Source organism: Gopherus evgoodei, chromosome 14 (assembly GCF_007399415.2).
Source record: "Gopherus evgoodei ecotype Sinaloan lineage chromosome 14, rGopEvg1_v1.p, whole genome shotgun sequence".
Classification (NCBI taxonomy): Eukaryota; Metazoa; Chordata; order Testudines; family Testudinidae; genus Gopherus; species Gopherus evgoodei.
In genome coordinates, this window is record NC_044335.1 from 14,445,957 (window position 1) to 14,466,149 (window position 20,193).

A 20,193-nucleotide genomic window follows, 5' to 3' on the forward strand; every position below is an offset into this window, starting at 1 on the left:
TCTTTTACATTTGTATATTAGTACAAGCAATAAGTTGAGGCAAGATGTTTACAAGTCCTAACACCCTTAACACAGGAGATGTTAGTGGGTAAAAGACCAGTAAACTAGTAAATTGATGTTTTTGATGCTATCTACAGTACAGACACAGAATGTGCTGGGGAAAGTAGTAATAACATGACTGTCCCCCAGACCTGATTAAGACATGGATCTATTTTGCCACGTAGAGGTCACCTGACTATGATCCTGAATTGTGCCACTGACTGGCACTTTAACAGTGTTTTTTATTTACAGAGATCACCCATACACTTAGTTATTAAATAAAGTAAATTCTCCAGGAGAACACAGTTTGTGTCTTTCCTCTGTAACAGGCTGCTCCTGAGCACAACATAAAATGGCAGCAGCTTTCATTAGACGTCTAGAAATTTAAAGGTACAGTACACACAAGTGAATCATAATATACATAGCTATGTGTGTGAGAGACCAAGGGGGGGGAGGCAATATATTTTGAGTTGGTCTAATAAAAGATATTACCTCATCCACCTCGTTTCTCTAATATCCTGGAACAGACACAGTTACAACAACATAGCATAGCTACAACTGTGACCATCAGGACTGTAGCATGGTTTGAAAATATGGTTAACCAAGGATTCAGTCACACCTACACTGCAAGACCAAAGCCTGTTTACATAGAATCATAGAATATTAGGGTTGAAAGAGACCTCAGAAGCTTGTCTAGTCCAATCCTCTGCTCAAAGCAAGACCAACACCAACTAAATCATTTTATCTGTGTGTGGGGCCTATCATAATGTAATTCAGCCCCCTGACCTGTTTGACTGTAATAGTCTGCCCTGGATATGAGTTTACTATTTTGTGTATAACTACAGTACATAGGTGGAGCCTTTTTTTGTACATAGAACATATGTCAATATCATATATAAATTGTGGGTGTTAGCTCAATACTTGTATGATTAACACTATTTGACTTGGTTCAGCTCACATACAGCTGGCTTTTCCTTCCTGTTTTCCAAACTATATGTGAGAAAAAGAGAGAGGAGAGAGAGAGAGAGATGCACATGTATGTGTTGAGGGATGGGGAGGGAACCCACTGGTCAGTGTGTGCTACCCATATACCTTCATGACCAGTCCACAAAGACTCCTGTCCATGGGGCTCAACAGTAGAGCAAAAGCAGAGCCACCTGCCTTTATGACCTTGTCTCCTACATGTTCTCTGAAGCCTGCAGATTAAGTCAATGGACTTAATCCACAGAGGTTCAAATCCCCAGTGCAAGAATGTCAAAAACTTGGCTGGTTTCCTCTCCCTTATGTGAGTTATAGCCAGGGAGGGGGAAATGGAGCTTTGTTTAGTTACTGATACATGCATGGACAGTTTTCAAAATTGCATACGTGCACCTCTCTTTTGCTAAGAAAGCTAGATCCCCACTGGTGTAAATATGAATTGACTTTGTTTGTGGATCTCTCTCTCTCTCACACACACATGCACACACCTCCCATTGTTACCAACATGCAGCTTTTCTCCAAATATGTCTGGGTGATGAGCTGGCAGGCAGTTAGTTAAGGTATCAGCCAAAGGTGTGGTGAAATTTATGAAGCACGGAATTGTACTTATAATCAGATGTTATTTTTCCAGAGCAAGGGAAGATTACTCCATGATTTTGAATTTCATGATTTCCCGTATTTTTTTTTATTTTTGATTCTTGGTGAGTTAATATATGAGTGTAGTAATGTGCCTACAAACTCTGTGGGTTTTTAAAAAAATAACCTAATATAAAACTTTTGCTCTGAGCCTGACTGATGTTTTATGTCAGTTTTACATCCCTCCTCCCCCCAAAATTTCATTAAACTTGCAATTTCAACAAAATGGTTATTTTAGTACCAAAAACATGCCATTTTCTTAGATTTTCAATGTAGGAATATGGTTACACACATGCTCAATCACATCTATACTGCAAGATCAAGACTTATTTAACTGAAGACAACCAGCATGTAACCCAGTCACCTGACCTGTCTATATTGTTTAATTTTAATTTTCAGAGTAATCACTCAAAGAAAAGGGCCCATTTTCACTTAGAAACAAGACTGATTTTACTGTCCCACTTTTGCTCCATAGAATCAACTACCAGAGGTAATACATAAATCTTGATGTGCAGGTAGTTTTGCATTTCATCATATCTCTCTGATACATCTTTAGTGTATATCTATGAGACACAGAGAAAACAAATGACAAATGAAATAGTGACTGTATACTCCTAATTGTCCCTGGAGGCCCAAATCCTGCAATGAATCTCATCTAGATGGATCCCTGAACTGACATAGAGCCCCACTGATGTCAGGGATCTATCTAGAGACCATTGCAAGGCAGTAGCCTAAATGTCTGATGCATTAGAAAAATTAGAAGTATGGTATGATTTAAGGCAGGGATTTTTCAGAGCTGCCTTGATGATCTGGATATTCAGTTCCTATTAATTCTAATAGGAATTGGACATCCAGAATCCTTAGGCAGCTTTGTAAATATCATCCTGAAAAGAACCCAGCGATACGTGTGTGGTGGTAACGTGCATTTTCTCAAAAAGAAGCCATTTAGGGTCAATTTTACTCAAGGTAATGAACAGGAGCGGCGACAGGGTTTTTGGTGACGCAGGTGCAGGGCCGGCTCACCGGTCCCGCGGCTCCGGTGGACCTCCCTGCAGAGCTGCGAGCCCAGGAATGCCTGCGGGAGGTCCACCGGAGCAGTCTGCCGCCCTCCCAAATCCTGGCGCCCTAGGCGGTCGCCTAAATGGAAGCGCCGGCTCTGGTAATGAGAACTTTCCCTCAATTTCAACAGGTGAAGGATCAGATCCTTTGACTTCTAAAGAATCCCAGTAAAGATGAGTAAAGCCACAATTTTCAAAAGTGCTCAGCACCAACAACAGGGAACAGATTTTCAAAAGAGCTCAGCATGTTGCAGGGGGGGCATGCTGGGTGCTGCGCTCTTTTGAAAATCTGTCTGTAAAGATCACAGTGGCACCTTATGAGTGCTGAGCACTGTCATAAGTTGGCCCTTATTTAGATGCCTAAATGAGAGCTGATCTTGTTTGAAAGTTTGGCCCCAGTTCTGGGTGCAGAATGTTTGAAAATTTGGCTATGAGCTGTTTTGAAACTTTGACTGCAAGTGCTCAGGAACAGTTGTTCCATGCTGCCAACCACAGCTTTTAAATGTCTCTTTGCTTTTCTTTTGGGAACTGTTTAATTTCTCTTCCCACCTGTTATTTTTGAAGCCTTGTCAAGCATCCTGCTACGTGCTGAGAAAGCCCTGGTTGGTAGCCTTATTGTTTCAATTCACATCTTATACAGATACAGCAGAGTGAATGTTACTAATGTTTCTCCTGCCTGGGACATTACACATAGCTATTAAATGTTGTTTCCAGTCTTATCTAGAACTTTATTAGTAAGTGAAAACTACCAGTACGTTATAGCCAATAGAAATATCTGGCCTTTGAATGGTTTTCTAGAACAGTAAGAGAATGTTCAGCTGCATTACGGTGCAAAGCCTCAATTCCATACTGTTTAGCTGTAATAAATCTTAAATAGCCTGTTAACCCCGCTGCATACCACCCGAACTTTTCAATTGCGCCCCCACCAACAATTATACATCATCTCTACCAGGTCCAAATCTTTATCTTGTTAATTTCTTACTGTGCTTTCCAACAACATCCTTACCAGGTGAGAGTTGTTTGTATTTAACAGTATATTTGGTAAATAGGTAGACTTCACACACCCATCTGCTAATATAACAAAAGTAATCCAGATAGTTAAACTACCCCCGTGATATAACCAAAGGGAATAACATTATTTGGAAGGCTCCATTGCCATCTGCTACTCATCAGTGTCGGTGGGTCGGTGACCGCCTCCTAGGTATACTGCTCCGGTAGCTGGAGGCAGAGATAAAGTTACAGTATAGTTCTATTGGATTGTAAAGCTTTTCTGCATGAACATATTGATCTAGTTTAACAGGGACTGTTGGAAAGACAAAAGGAAAGTGACACAATGGTGCTCAATAAGCAACCTCCCAACAAACATTTCAGGGGAAATTGCAGGTCAGTGGCCTAGATCCAGGCTTCAGCCCAAAGTTACACAGCTGTTTTCCAAGTCTAGAGAGCAAAGAGACACTAAACAATTAAGTGATTTGACTCCTGGATGGGGTGATCAAAAGACTGAGCAGCTGTAAAGACCTCTCCCTCATGCAGACTGAGTGAACTGGTTAGTGACTTAAAGAAGCAGATTATGCAACCCAGACCCAAGCAGTCTCAGGGGCTTGGGGCAGGGGCGGTCTATGGGAAGCTTAGACTTACCAGGAAGATGATTGGTTCAGTATTTTAAAATCTCTGAAATGCTTTTGTTCTAAATACTTTGTTTTAAGAAGGCTGCCTTGTGACTGTCATTTCTACTGGAGAGAACAGAACTGCATGTTCTGAACCTAATTCAGATCTGCTGAAGTAACCACAGTTCATATACAGGCCACTGCCACCAAGGACTGGTCTGAGATTAGGAGAAACATACAGTTCTTCCTTCCCTTCCCCCATCCAAGAAGTAACAGCTCAAGGCCTGACACCTGAGGGGTACATTCAATGAGACCAGGAGGGGATCAGAAGTACAATTAGCTTGGTAACTATAACAAATGGCAGTCTCCTCTGCTTGTCCTGTAAAATGCTGCTGCTGAGTGGTCAAATAGTTATAACATTGCAACCCAAAAATGGTTACATATCAAGAGTGCTGCTTGCATATAGTCAGTAAAGAGCACTGCGTTTGGGGTGGGGCAGGATGAAAGCAGCTCATTCGTTAAATTCACGAAAACAAGAAAATTAAATAAAAAACCTCAGGTGTACATTGTAAGGAAGCAAGTTTTGATTTGGCTAGTTAATTCTAAAGTAAGTAACAGTCATGGAGCAAAGTCATCCAGCCACCACCAGCTTGAAACTTTGCCATATAACAGTGATTCCCAAACTTGTTCCACTGCTCGTGCAGGGAAAGCACCTGGCGGGCCGGGCCGGTTTGTTTACCTGCTGTGTCTACAGGTTTGACCGATCCTGGCTCCCAGTAGCCGTGGTTCGCTGCTCCAGGCCAATCGGAGCTGCTGGAAGCGGCGTGGGCCGAGGGACGTACTGGCCACCACTTCCAGCAGCTCCCATTGGGCTGGAGCAGTGAACTGCGGCCAGTGGGAGCCACAATCGGCCACACCTGTGAACGAGGCAGGTAAACAAACCAGCCCGGCCCGCTAGGGGCTTTCCCAGCACAAGCGGCGAAACAAGTTTGGGAAACACTGCCCAATAACATAGATTTCTCAATGAGAATTTAATGCTTTAAAGAAAAAACAATGAGGAGTCTTGTGGCACCTTAAATTTAAGGTACCACAAAGCTCCTCGTTGTTTTTGCTGAAACAGACTAACCCGGCTAGCCCTCTGAAATTCTTTAAAGAGTATTAGTTTTAAAAAGGAGAAAACAAATTTACTATGCTCATAAGTGAGGCTCTAATACCTTTGAAAATAGATGATCTTTTAGTCAGATCATAACTTCTCTTTGCAAACAATTGGGGTGTGCCATGTAAATACAAACAAAGTGGGTGAGGTAATATCTTTATTGGACCAATTTCTGTTGGTGAGAGAGGCAAGTTTTCAAGCTTACACAGAGCTCTTCTGCGGGTTTATGGAAGCTTGTTCCTCACAACAGAAATTGGTCCAATAAAAGATATTACTTCATCCACCTTATCTCTCTAATATCTTGGTACCAACAACTCTGCATATGTAAATACATATAGCAGTGGGGGGCTCTTAAATGTATAGCAATTTTAATACAATAACAATGACATTTTAAATATCTGTGAGAAGAAATTCACACACACTTAGATATACTGAAAATTAATGAAAAGGTGAAAATTTTAAATAGAAAAAATCCTGCTTGTATGACTACATATTTGGAGTCCTTTAAAATGTGTATTATTCACCAGAAACACTGTAGTGACTCATTCAAGGCTATTACAGCCCATCATGCTAGTCAACACTGATGGACTTTTAAAATGTAGAATGTTTTCTGGAGTCCATAATGGCCTCATCGCAGCCTTTAAACTCTGCTCTCTCTCTGATTTTCGGTGGACTCCTAGGAGCCAGATAATGCAACTGCAGTGCTGTAATTACATTTCTAAACAAAATGTCTACATTGTTGTCATGTGCTTGTATCCAAAATAGCCACACAATCCCCATTTCCCTCCCAGACACATTTTGAACTAAATAATCAAACCACATTTTAGACTGACATGCAAAATTTAGTTTAAGAACATAAGGATGTTTTTGAATTGTAGGAAAGTTGTAATATCTGAAACAATGAACTTATTATCCTACCATCATTGGTATGTTTTGCAACCAAGTAAGAGAGACAAGGTGAGCAAGGTAATATCTCTTATTGGACTAACTTCCGTTAGTGAGGAAGATAAGCTTTCGAGCTACCCAGAGCTCTTCTTCAAGCCATGTATAAAGACAAAGTCTCTGTGTTGAAGAGGTCACCACCTAAGGGTCCAGTCTCCTAGTGATGGGAGTAGTCATATTGAAGTCAATGGACAAACTGTGCAAACAGGGATGTCTCACTAGAACAAAGAACAGGAGTACTTTTGTCACCTTAGAGACTAACAAATTTATTTGAGCATAAGCTTTCGTGGACTTATGCTCAAATAAACTTGTTAGTCTCTAAGGTGACACAAGTACTCCTGTTCTTTATGCGGATACCGACTAACACAGCTGCTACTCTGAAACCTGACACTAGAATAAGTGTTTGCAAGACTGGGTTTTAGACTAGATAGATGCCACAGACAAATGTCAGTCATGAGGGCACATATAGCTCACCAGACCTGAGATGTGTGATTTAAGGTTGAGATGTGGGTGGGGACTGTTAAAGAAGGATCTAAAGGTGGTAGCTTGAGAGATGGGAAGTGGGAGAGGCAAGTACGGGAATGAGAAATACAGAATGCCTTATTCTCCACTAACAAAAAGGGGCCAAATTAATAGCAGACAGTGGGCCTTAGGTTAAGATTTAACCAAGATTCTGGTCTCAGATACACTGTGTTAAGCCAATATGTGTATCCAGTTAGAGAACTTGTATAACAATTTATTTTTCCAGCAGACTACTATTGTTTATGACTAGTTATAAAACTCTCAGAGTGGGGTATGTAAGGGAAACTTTAGTGACTGATTCTTCAATGGAGTACTATAAACAGCTCTTACTTCCATCAGTTGAATCTGAATGAACCTTTCCTGGCAAAGGACATGTAAACATTCAGTTTTGCTCTAAAACGCTCCCTACAAAGGATAATTGTCACAGGGTCCACTCAGCACTAGGGTGCCTTTTACTAAAAGCTGTGGAGATTATTTCCTTTCAGTTGTTGTGCCCTCCTCTAGCAGGAGCCCCAGAAGTTGCAGAGATGGAGAGACTTCTTCATGACTTGGTCCTCCAGCCAGGTCACCAAGCATGTTTTCCCCTCCCAAAGTATCAACATCTCTCAGGGCAAACTGTCCCAGGCAAGCAGTCCACACTCCACTGCCTGGTATGTGTCACTTCCCCAATAGCTAGTAGGGGAACCCAGGCCTGCCCTCTATTCCATGTTCAACCTCAGGGCCCTCTGCTCAGCAGCCAAGCTCTGCCCTATCCTATATCTTGCTACTTTTCTCCTGAGATTTTCCAATTCTCCCTCCTCTTGGGGTTTGCTAGTCCAAACTCTGTCCTCCCAGGAAGAGACTGTAGGCTACTTGCCTCTATAGCCCCAGACACAGCTGCTTTCTCCCAGGGAGTGGAGTGGAGTCAAGACAGCTTAGCCTCACACCCAGCAGCTGCTTTCAGCTATTGGGTTTTAGAGAGGCCCCTCCTGCTCCCATCCATCTGAACATCCATCTCGTGTCATTAATCCCTGCTCCTCCTCCAGGTGCAGCCTGGGCAGTTAACTGGCCAAATTAGCCAACTTAACCCCTCCAGGGCTTCTGGGTAGACACCCCATCAGATACACCATTAACCCCCCCCTCTAAAAAGCTACTTCATATGGAGTTCTCTGGCTTTATCTTATCATGCAGTGGCTTGCTCAACAGCCAGCCTTATCTTTTGCCTGTTCAAGAGCTACCTTTAGCATTGCTGCTGAAAATAGAGGTTTGTCAAAAATCCCATATGTTGTCTTCAGTTTTTGTCTGCTTATGATGGGGTCTACTTACATTATTTTAGGGCCAGATTCAGTAACTCTTACTCATGTTGCCAAATAAAGGCTTGGCTACACTTGTGAGTTACAGGGCAATAAAGGAGCCCCAGGCACACTAGCTCACTACCCGTCCATTCTGGCAAGGCACATAGAGCGCTCTGACTCCACGGCTACAGCGCTCCTGGTACTTCACCTCGGCAAGTGGAATAACATTTGCTGCGCCCCCAATGGAGTGCTTCAGCACCAGTGTGAATGAGGTGCTGCATTACTGCGCTCTGATTGATCTCTGGAAATGTCCCATAATCCCCTTAAGTCAAGCGGCCACTCTTGTCATTGTTTTGAACTCGCTGTAAGAATGCTGTCGGAATGAGGATATGCCCTTTCAAAGCTCCGTTTCTGACAGCTGGATGCTTATTTGCTCCGGGACAAAGGAATGCTGCTTGCTTTGGGTTAGTGAGAGAGGTGGGGGAGGGGGGGAGGTCTGCTGCTGTCTGAACTTACAAGACAGCATGCTGACAAGCGCTCATCCCCCCAAAAACCCACTCTCTCTCCCCCCACATACACACAACATACTCCCTGTCACACTCCACTCCACGCCCTGCATTTGAAAAGCATGTTGCAGCCACTTGCATGCTGGAATAGCTATCACAGTGCACTGCTCTCTTTCGTGTTGCAAGAGCTGCTAACGTGGCCACGCCAGTGCGCTTCCAGCTGAGAGTGTAAACACTCAGCAGCGTTTTCCGTGCTGCGGTCTCCGAAGGCTGGTTGCAGCACTCTGCAACTACAAGTGTGGCCATGCCCTAAGTATTTATATGAATGAGTATATGCTAGACTGACGGCTTGGCTACACTGGCAATTTACAGCACTGCAACTTTCTCACTCAGGGGTGTGAAAAATCACCCCCCTGAGCGCAGCAAGTTTCACCGCTCTAAAGTACCAGTGTAAACAGTGCACCAACACTGGGGAAGAGCCGTGCTCCCAGTGCTGGTAGCTACACCTCTCATGGAGGTGGGTTTTTTAGAGTGCCTGGAAAGCTCTCTCCCGGCACTCTGCTGTGACTACACAAGCCACGTTAAAGTGCTGCCGCAGCAGCGCTTTAGCATTGCCAGTATAGACTAGCCCTTAGTCCTTCTCAATGAGAACACTGCGGAGCCTGTCCCTTAACATTTCTTCCTTCCCTGGGTTCTGCAGCCACATGACTTCATGGGACTATGCAAGAACTGTGATTCGTTACAGGAGTTGCAAAAATATTGTCCAATCCCAGATTTAATGTCCATGTAAAGCAAAAAACATGCCTAAATCCTATTTTCAAACATGACAAGCACTTAGGCGGCCTCATTTTCATGAAAGTCAATGAGTTTGGTTCCTAACTCATGTAGGTGCTTCTGAAAATATTGCTTAAGACCTAATGCTTATATCTGAAAGCTCTCTGCACAGAAAATGTAGTTCATCTGCTGCTCGAGGATATGAAGCACTGAACTGACCCTCTCCTGTGGTTATAGGTTGTCTCAAGTGTTTCAGATCAGGCCACTAAATTATGCTGTACCACATTTTATTTAGTCTTGTGTAATGTAGACTTTTTTAGTGAGCACTTCTGTGATTTCCTGTCACATATTTTCCATTCATCTAAAAAATTAAAGACAACCCGAAGCTATTTTCTTCTGTACTTCTCCCCGCTCCTCTTCTCCCTCCCCTGCCTTCAGTAGGAGATAATTCATTTTCCTGTAATTCTGTCTGCAGCAGACAGAAAAACATTGGGGCCAGGATTCTATTCTATCAAGTCCCTATGGAGCCCCTTCCTGAAAGGGAGCAGTTCTGATCACACTGCTATTTTTTTAAGGTTTTATCTGGCAGGTGTGATCTGAGTCATACCTGGCTTGGTCGATCGCAGAAATGATACATCAGAACTTAAAAAGTGTGTGTGTGTTTGTTTTAAAAAAAATAAAATAGGTGAAATAAATTCAGAAGAGACCGACTGGTTTTTATTTCTTTCCCTCCTCCCCTCCCCTTTTTTTTCATTTATAACTTTGTTAAAACCCCAGTCTGGGTGGGCAGTGTTGCTAAGAACTGAGATCAGGAACCAGATCCTCAGCTGGTTTAAAAAGGTATCCCTTTAAGTCAAAAAAGGTATCCCCCCTTATAGAGGGTCTGGCACTATCTTTATAATACACTATAAAATACATGTGCTTAAAGAACACAACACTATGATCAGAGACCTTGATTCTGTTCCTGGCTTTCCCGTTGATGCACTATGTGACTTTGTTGTTGTTGTTGTTGTTGTTTTCTTAATGTTCTTTGGTTTCCTCGTCTGTAAAATGGAGAGAATACTGGCCCACTATTGCAAAATGTGGAGTGATCTTTGGATGAAAAGGGTTATGGAAATACAAAATAGTATTACTCTTTTTGTTCTTTATTTTTATTATTTATTATGTATTTATTAGTTAAGCCATCGTTAAAGTACTTTAAAGACTAACACCAGCATAGAAGTGCTAGCTTTTCTTTCAGTGTTCTCAGTAAAAAGGTTAGAGTTTACTCATCCTGCGTTGTTCAGGACCTAGAGCAGAAGTTTGAAAATTATCTAAGTCCCGTTGACCTTGATTTAAATGGAACTACTTGTATGCTTAAATTTAGGTGTGTGCTTAAAGTTCGGCACATGCTTAAATGCCTTGCTGAACTGGGGTTTTAAGAGTAACAAAAAACAAACAAACCTAAAAATTTCTTATGGCATTAGGTTCTTTTGTTAAGTACTTGCAACAAGTACAAGATATGTTGCAGGGTGAAATGCAATAAACATCAGTCACTATGTCCAGTGCTGTAGATCACTGTATATTGATTTCAGCCACTAGGTGATAAGGAGTGATTTTACTCAGAGGGAGTGTGCTGAAGAGAATAAGTGTACTTGGAGCACTGGACTGGGGCTAGGGAGACCCGATGCTATTCCCAGCTCTTCTACTGGCCTAATGAGTGATCTTAGGGTACGTCCAGACTACCCGCCGTATCGGCGGGTTAAAATCGATTGCTTGGGGATCGATATATCGCGTCTAATCTAGACACGATATATCGATCCCCGAGAGCGCTTATATTGATTCCGGAACTCCATCAACCCGAACGGAGATCCGGAATCGACACGGAGAGCCGCGGACATCGATCCCGCGCTGTCTGGACGGGTGAGTAATCCGATCTTAGGTATTCGACTTCAGCTACGTTATTCACGTAGCTGAAGTTGCGTATCTAAAATCGATTTCCCTCCCCTAGTCTGGACGAGCCCTTAGAGAAGTCACTTCCCCTCTCTGTGTCTGTTTTCTCTTCTGTGAAATAGGGATAATGATACTGACCTCCTTTGTAAAGCACTTTGAGAACTACTGATAAAAAGCACTATATAAGAGCTAGGTATTATCGTTGTCCTGAGACCATACATGCTAGAGAAATACGATGCTAGCAAATGTACCTTGAGAGACCAAGAATGGAGGGCTTGAATGCGAATGGCATTTGAGAGAGAAGAGAACTGCTGGGAGATGCTGAAAGGGAGCTATTGTGCTACTTGGTATCCAATTCAATTCCCTTTGAATTTACTGGGAGCTAAGACAGTCACAAAGAGGATTCAGTGAAAATGGAAACTTCATGCTACATTTGTGAAGCTGCTGTCTAATTTTGTAACATATTTTTGCATCTGTAAAATGCAAATGTGCATTGAAATGTGAGGGTAAATGTTAGTATTTATACATTCCACTACCTGATTGCACTCAGAAATGAGGTAATTAATTGGATTTGTTCCCACAGTCAATTTTGCATCCTAACTTCACACTTAATTGCAAAGTAAAATGCGAGGTTAAGGACCCTTTAAAAAAACAAAACAAAAGCTAACAAAGAAAACCCCTTAGTTTGTACGTGAACATAGTAAGAAAGGAGATCTTCTATGAATCAGGCTGGGTGTGGAGGGTAATGCTGCTTTCCTGTTCATCTATTCCTATGTGTAAATATAGTTTATTTGACACTTGCTTCTTGGAGACAATGATTATTCCATTGATGTTAGTAACCAGCATAATATAGCTTTATTGTACTCACTGTAATACAGCACCTGAAAGTGCTTTCATAATAAGATAAAGTCCCTCTTCTGAGGAGTTTACATGTCCTGATTAGCATGCATTGCTGATAATAGACTATGAAACCTTTCATGGGTTCTCCGTTCATTTTTTATGGCTATCATGTCTCGTAGAGCTAGCTGGAAGGCAAAATTTCCATTCTTTGGAAAATTAAGACATTTACAAAACATTCATTCAGAATCAGAACAAAAAGACAAATTCTGGAAATTTCCAATAGAAAAAAAATTTTTTTTTATTTGAAACCATTGCAGTTTCATTTTGATAACATTTAGTCAGTTTATTTAGACTTTGATATTAAAACATTATTTTTAAAATATGTTATATTTAATATTTTAATATAATATACAAGTTGAAACAAAATTAATCAAAATGAGAAAGTAAAAATGAAACATTGTGGTATTATTGAAACTAAACAAGAAAGTTGAAATTCAACTGTAAGACTTTTCATTGTGAATATTTTGTTGAAATCAACAGGTTCCCCCAAACCATCTTGATTGCAACAAAACTGCAATTTGTGATGGAAACTATTCTGTCAAAAATTCAACTAGAACTAGTCATGTACTTGCTTTAGTTGGCAATTCATCTAGTCTGTTAACCAAAATTAACTACTATAAATTCATAGTCACTTGTCAAATAAAACTCATTTGTGATCATCTGTTAGTATAGTCCTGGATGACCCAAATGACCGGGGGCTATTAAAGAGTAGAAGATTCAGCTTGGAATGTCTTTGTATTTATGGATTTAAACTAGATTTTTCCTGTTGATTGGTTGGCTGTAGGCAGGAGCAGCACCAGGGTTTTTGGCGCCCTAGGCAGGGGGTCCTTCCACGCTCCTGGTCGTTGGCAGCAATTCTGCGGCGGGGGGGTGTCCTTCCATGCTCCTGGTCTTCAGGGCACTTCGGCAGCAGGCCCCGAAGCGACTGAAGGACCCGCCGCAGAATTTCCAACGATGACCGAGAGCGCGGAAGGACCCCCTGCTGCCGAATTGCTGCCGAGGGTGGCAAAATGCCACCCTCCAAAATCCTGGTGCCCTACGCCACCGCCTATGTTGCCTAAATGGAAGCGCCGGCCCTGGCTGTAGGAGTAGTATACATGGCTATTCTCAACCTTCCCTTCAAGACATGAAAAACTCCAAGCTTACCCAGTGCATCTGCTCTTCTTTTTGGTGGCATGACCTGCTTTTGCCCAGTGAATGACCAGAATTTAATACAAATTTAATACAAAATCCATGATACTTTCCAGGCCTTTCATTCCTTCCATGGTAATTAGAGACATAAGTATTGTCTTGGTTTTACAAGCTGTGTTCTAAAAAATGAGCATTTAACAAGATTGTCTTCCTATTTTGTGTACTAAAATATTTTTTTTCCTAAAAAGTGCTTGCCTATGACACATAACAGAAACAGAGAATCTTTTATGACATAAGCTTCTTTATTTCCAGTGGACTTTTCTTGGTCTTGTTATTAACTTAAAGAAAGAGAGTGTCCATTTACATTTTTGCTCTTTTTTTCTGAGTTGTCTTCCACATTCCTATCTGAGGTCCTGAAATTCCTTCTCAAGTTTTCTCTCTCTAAATTATTAAGTGAAGGTCAGATACTGCAGTCACTTCTCAGGCAAAACCCCTGAGGAAGTTCAGGATCTACACCAGGAACCTATAAAAATCTCAGTAGGTGCCTATCTGCATATTTAGGCACCTAAATAGATTTAACAATCTGGCCCTGTAAGCGTAGAGAGAGAGATCAATAGTTAGTAGACCTTAATTGATCAAGTGAGTAGCTACTGAATAATTGTATGCAAACTTCTCTTTGCATCACCAATGCTCAAACAGATGCACACTCAATATTGCAGAAGCAATTAGATAATATTGTTTTATTAAAGGCTAACAAAATTGTTGCCAGAATAAGTTATTTTCTTACATAAGCAGTAACAGGAAGGGCCTAAAATGTGAGACAATTTACTCTTTAAAGTACAGAGCTGGAAAAGGAAAAAAATCTGTTTTTTGACAAACTATAAAACACAAGCTATTGAAACACACCACTCACACCCACATCCACCCGAAGAAGGAGGAGGAAAATACCAGAATGAAAGTGGTAAAAGTAGAGAAACTAAATGAACAGGCCCTTTTGGCATCTGGTAAGAACCTCGCCTTGGTGATGAATCTCATTGTCACACCCCTCCGTTTTCATCGGCTGTTTCCTTCCCTGCTGGCAAGCCTTTCAGCAAATTCAATTTACATTTACCCTGGCATATCAGCTGACTCCTAAAGCTCTGTGTTTTTCTTGTCACTCCAGTTTATAGAAGGTTCTCACCGGCTGCTTGTTGGTAGCCAGTAGTGGAATGGAGACAGCGGTGTCTGCTGTCTAAACTAATTACCCAAAGAATTAACTTTATGACCAGAGTGTTAATTTGATGTACTTGTTGTGTATGGACCTGCGAACCTTCTCTTCTTGTCAACTGTTTGAAGTGGGCCAGCCTCATTACCACTACAAAAGTGATTTTTCCTCCCTTGGAATTCTACTCATAATTAAATTTTCTCATTAGACTGACCCTCCACCTACTAAGGCAACTCCCATCTTTTCATGTACTGTGTATAAATATGCCTACTACTGTACTTTCCACTCCATGCATCTGAGGAAGTGAGTTCTAGCCCATGAAAGCTTATGCCCAAATACATTTATTAGTCTCTAAGGTGCCACAAGGACTCCTTGTTGTTCTGTCTTTATTCTCAGAGGGGTAGCCATGTTAGTCTGGATCTGTAAAAGCAGCAAAGAGTCCTGTGGCACCTTATAGACTAACAGACATTTTGGAGCATGAGCTTTTGTGGGTGAATACCCACTTCGTCGGATGCATGTAGTGGAAATTTCCAGGGGCAGGTATATATATGCAAGCAAGCAAGCCCCTGGAAATTTCCACTACATGCATCTGACGAAGTGGGTATTCACCCACGAAAGCTCATGCTCCAAAATGTCTGTTAGTCTATAAGGTGCCACCAGACTCATTGCTGTCTTTATTCTGTATCTGTACATCACCTAGCACAATGGGGTATCAATCCACCACTGAGCTCCTAAAACCACTACCACAATATAAATAATAATATATTCATCTTAGCTACACTGTGCATGCTGCCATAGGTAGGATTTCTCTTGTGCCCTAACAAGAAAAATCTCAGCAGAGCCATCCTGTTGATCTTCAAGGACTATGATGTCTTTAGTGTGCAACGGGAAAGGATCAAAATGAAATATTCTAGGTAGCCATCATCTCAGCCATGTCACTGAACATGAACTGCTTCATTATGCCACTGCTTCTTAGGTGATACCCGCTAGTACTGTTGCCTTCCAAGCATTTCATCTGAAGTGTACAAAAACTTAAAGGCAAAATGCTAAACAAGGTAAAATTTGAGGATTTTTTTTCACAATTCATTGCCAACTAGACAACAGTCCGTTTTACTGAAAGACTGGTAATTTTGCATGGAGTTTTGGCTAAAAAAAATGGGTGCTTTCCCCAAAAATGAGCCCATTTCAAAGCAAAAATTGGCCCATTTTAAGTGAAATTTTTAAAATTTGACATTTGAAATTGGACTTTCAACATCTGAATTTTTTTTAAAGTTTCTCTGTTAAAATGGGCATTTTAGCAAATTTTACAGCAAAGCATGTTTTCATGGCACCTAGCACAATGTGATCCTGTTCTGAGTGGGATCTTTGGGCGCTGCCACGATGTAAATAAAGCAAAAATGTAGAGGGTGCCCAACTGGCAGAGAGGCCAAGTGACTTGCCCAAGGGATCACATGGAAAGTCTGTGGCAGAATAAGGCATTGAAGTTGGGTCTTCCAAGTTCTAGGCTAGTGCCCTAATCACTGGGCCATTCTTCCTCTCCTATCTCACTGTGTCTCAGTTTCCCATCTGTAAAATGGAGATAGGAATACTTTCTACTCCCTCCCCTTGTTAGTCTTTTTTCTAGTTAGGGTATAAGTCTGAGAAAGAAATAATGGGCTTGATCCTGGGCTGGTACTGAGCACCACAACTCCCACAGACTTCAGTGAGAACAGAGAACATCGAAAACTCAGAGAATCAGGCCTCAAAGCTAAGCGGAAGCTCACATTTTGTACCAGAGAACTTCACATTTACTTAACACATTGCAGTATATATTGTCTTCACGCAGGCATTGCATTTCAGAATGAGTTTATTAAAGCTCTAGACCACCACGATTAATAGGATAACTTCCCTGCTTTGCTGGATAATTGTTGTTTTATGTTTCTATTTGCAGTGGATGCAAGGACAAGTGTTGAACAGAATAATGTGGCCGTTTCTTCCCAGAAGACAATAGAGATAAGCTCCACTTCTGATGCAAATGGAAAAAATCTTGGGACTGAGGCCAAGAAACCCATGCCAGCTGCAAAATCTCGTTTTGTCTTTGCTTTTTCACGGCCTGTACCAGGACGTACTGAAGAGCAAGCTACAGACTCATCAGTTGGATCAGCTAAGCTTGATGTCAGTTCAGAGATGCCTGAAGTGAACAAAGCATCAAGTGAGAAAGTAGATAGTCCCGCAACAGCTGTGCTGGAGGAAGGGTCCGATAAAAACCTAAGCCAGGCCCCTTCTGCAGCAGAACTTAGTGACACTGAACTAAAAGCATTAGCATCACCCGAGACAGAGGATGCAACCTCATCAAAGACAAAACAAGTAACTTTCTTTGACAGACTCTTCAAACTGGAAAAGGGGAAGGAGAAAGAAAAGATTAAGACACAAGTCGAAACCCAAGAGGAAAGCCAGACTACGGAAATTCCTGAAGCCGGCATCACAGCGGAAGAGGCTGCTGGATTACAGAGCACACCAAACAATGTCCCACAGGGGAAGGCAAGTGTTTGAATGGGAATATCAATTTCTTCCTTAATGAAATCTCTTAGGAATATCAATGGTGCAGGACAGCATCATGTTCTGATGGTTGTGTGAATCAGGCAGCAAATATTCTTGCTTTGTAGTGTGACTCCCCTACTTATCAGGGAAATCTAACAATCTCTAGAAGACTCATAAAAGCTGTGGCATCTGTTTCATGACAAAATTGGTAATGTCTGACCTACAGCTTAAGTTCATTTGTATTTTTACCAAAGACCTGGGCAAGACAGCTATATTCATGCTTCATTAGTCTAGATGATGAACACCAGCTGGCTGCAAGTGTAAAAAATGTCCTTGGAGCATAAGTAACTTCCATGCTTCAGGAGCTCAGTGTCTGATATTGAATGGTTTTAGGAAATTCTTTAGGCATATTTCACATGAAGCTTATAAAATACTAACTCACTCATTTATGCACTAGCTACTTATTGCATATCATACATAAGAGATCATAACCTTTAGTGAAGACTAGAGTAGTGTAGTAACTCTTTGCACTTTGTATATATATAGTGCTCTTCATCCAAAGAATGATAATTCTTTAGAATGGATAGGAATGAATTTTGGAGATAGGGAAAATGAAGCATTAAGAAGTTAAGTGACTTGCCCAAGGTCATATGCTAGTCAGTAGCAGAGCTGGAAATAGACCTTGACTCTCTTGTATGCGCTTTATAGATAAGATCTCAGCATTTGAGATAAGCAATTGTTTTGTATCTTTAGCAATTGTTCTAACTCTACTGCTGAGTTGCTTTATACTTGTCTCAAATGTGTTGGCTTTTTTTACTCTTCCTGTAGAATAGCGGGTAATAGCAAGAAGAACATGCAGTGGTTTATTATTAATTTTATTGTATTTTTTATTTATGAAGGGCTGTCAGCACTCTGAAGTAGAATTAGTGGAATGTAGGACGAAATGTAATCAGAGTTCTTTCTGGTTTTAAATGATTATTAATAGGTTCTTAAACTTAGTGGGGCAAATCAGCATAGCTTCATTGACTTCACAGTAATGCTACTTTACAACAGCTGAGCATCCAGCCCAAACTTTTTCTAAAGGATGAGTTCAGGTTTCATCTGTAAATTTTTACACCATCAAAATTACTAGAGGTTGATTTGGCATATCATGGCACTTCAAAGCATGGCTATGTTGCTCAAAGGGCCAGCCCCTCAACAGGTGTAAAGTGGTGTAACTCCATTGTTAGCTTCAATGTGCTAATTTGCATCAGATGAGAATCTAGCTCAAATATTTTTATAACCTCTGGGGGAAAAAGACATTATAAAAACTGGACACCTGTTTACCAGAATCTATGGAGGAAAAGGCAATTTTAAGAGCAATTATTATTTTGATGGCTCTAGCATAAGTCCTCTACTTATACTAATGGTGGAATATCACTAACTGCTGCCTTAAGTAGCATTGACCATATCTCTGAACGAGGTCTGTTTGCCTTCTGAATATATTATTGCAATATTGTTTCTAAAATAAGTCTCTCTTTTTTCTACTCTGAAATCCTCCCCACCCCCTGCCCGAGGTTTTATATCTCAGTTCTGGAGGATCTCAGCCCTAGAATAAATCTATTTATCTTTTCTTTTCTTTTTTTTTTTAAAGGTTTGCCAGTTTGTTTTAAGATAAGAGTGTGAAAGAATAGAAGTTTATTGATAGCAAATGTGTTTTTGTGCCTGTCCTTCAAAAATGGTGCACATCACTGGGTATCTCAGACAGCTAATTTATAACACATGGGGTATAGTGCCTGTGCACATTTGTGTATTTGTGTTCTGACGTGGACTCGTGGAATCTAAAATCACTCACTGTTTAAGGCAGAGCTGAATGAATGATCCACAATGAATAATGTATTCAGTACATATTGCCTTTTCTTTCAGTTTGCAAATTATCCAGGGAAAGACTGATATTCTGCCAGTATTGACAAATATTTACAAATTTCTTCAAGATTAAGTCTTGGCCTAAAGCTGATTAGAATTGTTACCTTTACAGTTAAATATAAAATACACAATTCATGCTTTGTTTGTTACTTTCTTTAGATCAGGCCTAGGCCATTTCACTTTACTAGGAATGGTTTGCTCATAGGCAAAACCCCTGAGAGAAGACACAACTTATACCAGAAATAAAGAATATTTTTAAAGCTATAGCTTATGCCTGTTCCCCAAACAAAATAAGCTATATCAGCAAAACAATGTTGCTGGTATAACTGCATCTACAGCAGGGCTTTTTGCTGGCATAAAAATGTTGTAGAGAATCACACCCCTCGCTGACGGGCAGATACTTCTAGTTGGCCTATGATTCTCCTTTTTTATTTTAAGGCTTAAGCAACAACAAAGCACACATTTCAAATTGAACATTTGATTATAAAATGTGCAGTGTACAGTTCATGCTGTGTTGGTTGGTGCAAGCAGTGAAACGTGAAGCATGCATTGCACACTGCAATGCATAAACAGAAGTAGCTTTTCACTAAGAATTTGAGTTAAACATTTGCTTGTTGTGAACAAATTCTCACACATGTAAACCTCAAGCATGTGAGCGTTTGTTAAAAGCAAACATCAATGCATCACAAACACGATCAAAGTAAATTTTTCCAACTCAAACAATTAAACACTAGAAATGTTTCTTCTATTCCACAGCTCTAGTTTGGCTACTTGGACATCTGCTGCCCTTACTTATGTTGAATACTACCGTTGACCCCAATCCTGTAAAGACCAATGCAAGTGAAATGAATGGGACTACATGGAGTAGTAAAGTTAAGCACATGCCTAAGTATTTGCAGGACTGGGGCCTTAGTTTGCATATAATGCCTTTGGAATTCAGTGAAACTGCTAGTGGACTAACTCCCTGGGTCTGTAAATACTTTTAACATTAAGTTTGTGAATGGTCCCAGTGAAATCAGAAATGTGCATAGATGCTTGTAGGGTAAGGGCCTCAACTGGTACTCAATGTGAGAGTGAAACTTCAGCCTTAGCCTTGAATTTCCTGGCAT

General features: G+C 40.9%; 1 protein-coding gene across 4 annotated transcripts in view; it reads left to right on the forward strand.

Annotated features, from left to right (window-relative positions):
* The window catches only part of BCAS1 (breast carcinoma amplified sequence 1), a 100,565-nt gene that overhangs the window by 11,070 nt on the left and 69,302 nt on the right, over positions 1-20,193 (forward strand). For all 4 annotated transcript variants that reach the window (XM_030533496.1, XM_030533498.1, XM_030533495.1 and 1 more), the window contains exon 4: positions 16,590-17,179. In XM_030533496.1, the coding sequence (XP_030389356.1) occupies positions 16,590-17,179 (590 nt within the window). The remainder of the gene's footprint in view (positions 1-16,589; positions 17,180-20,193) is intronic.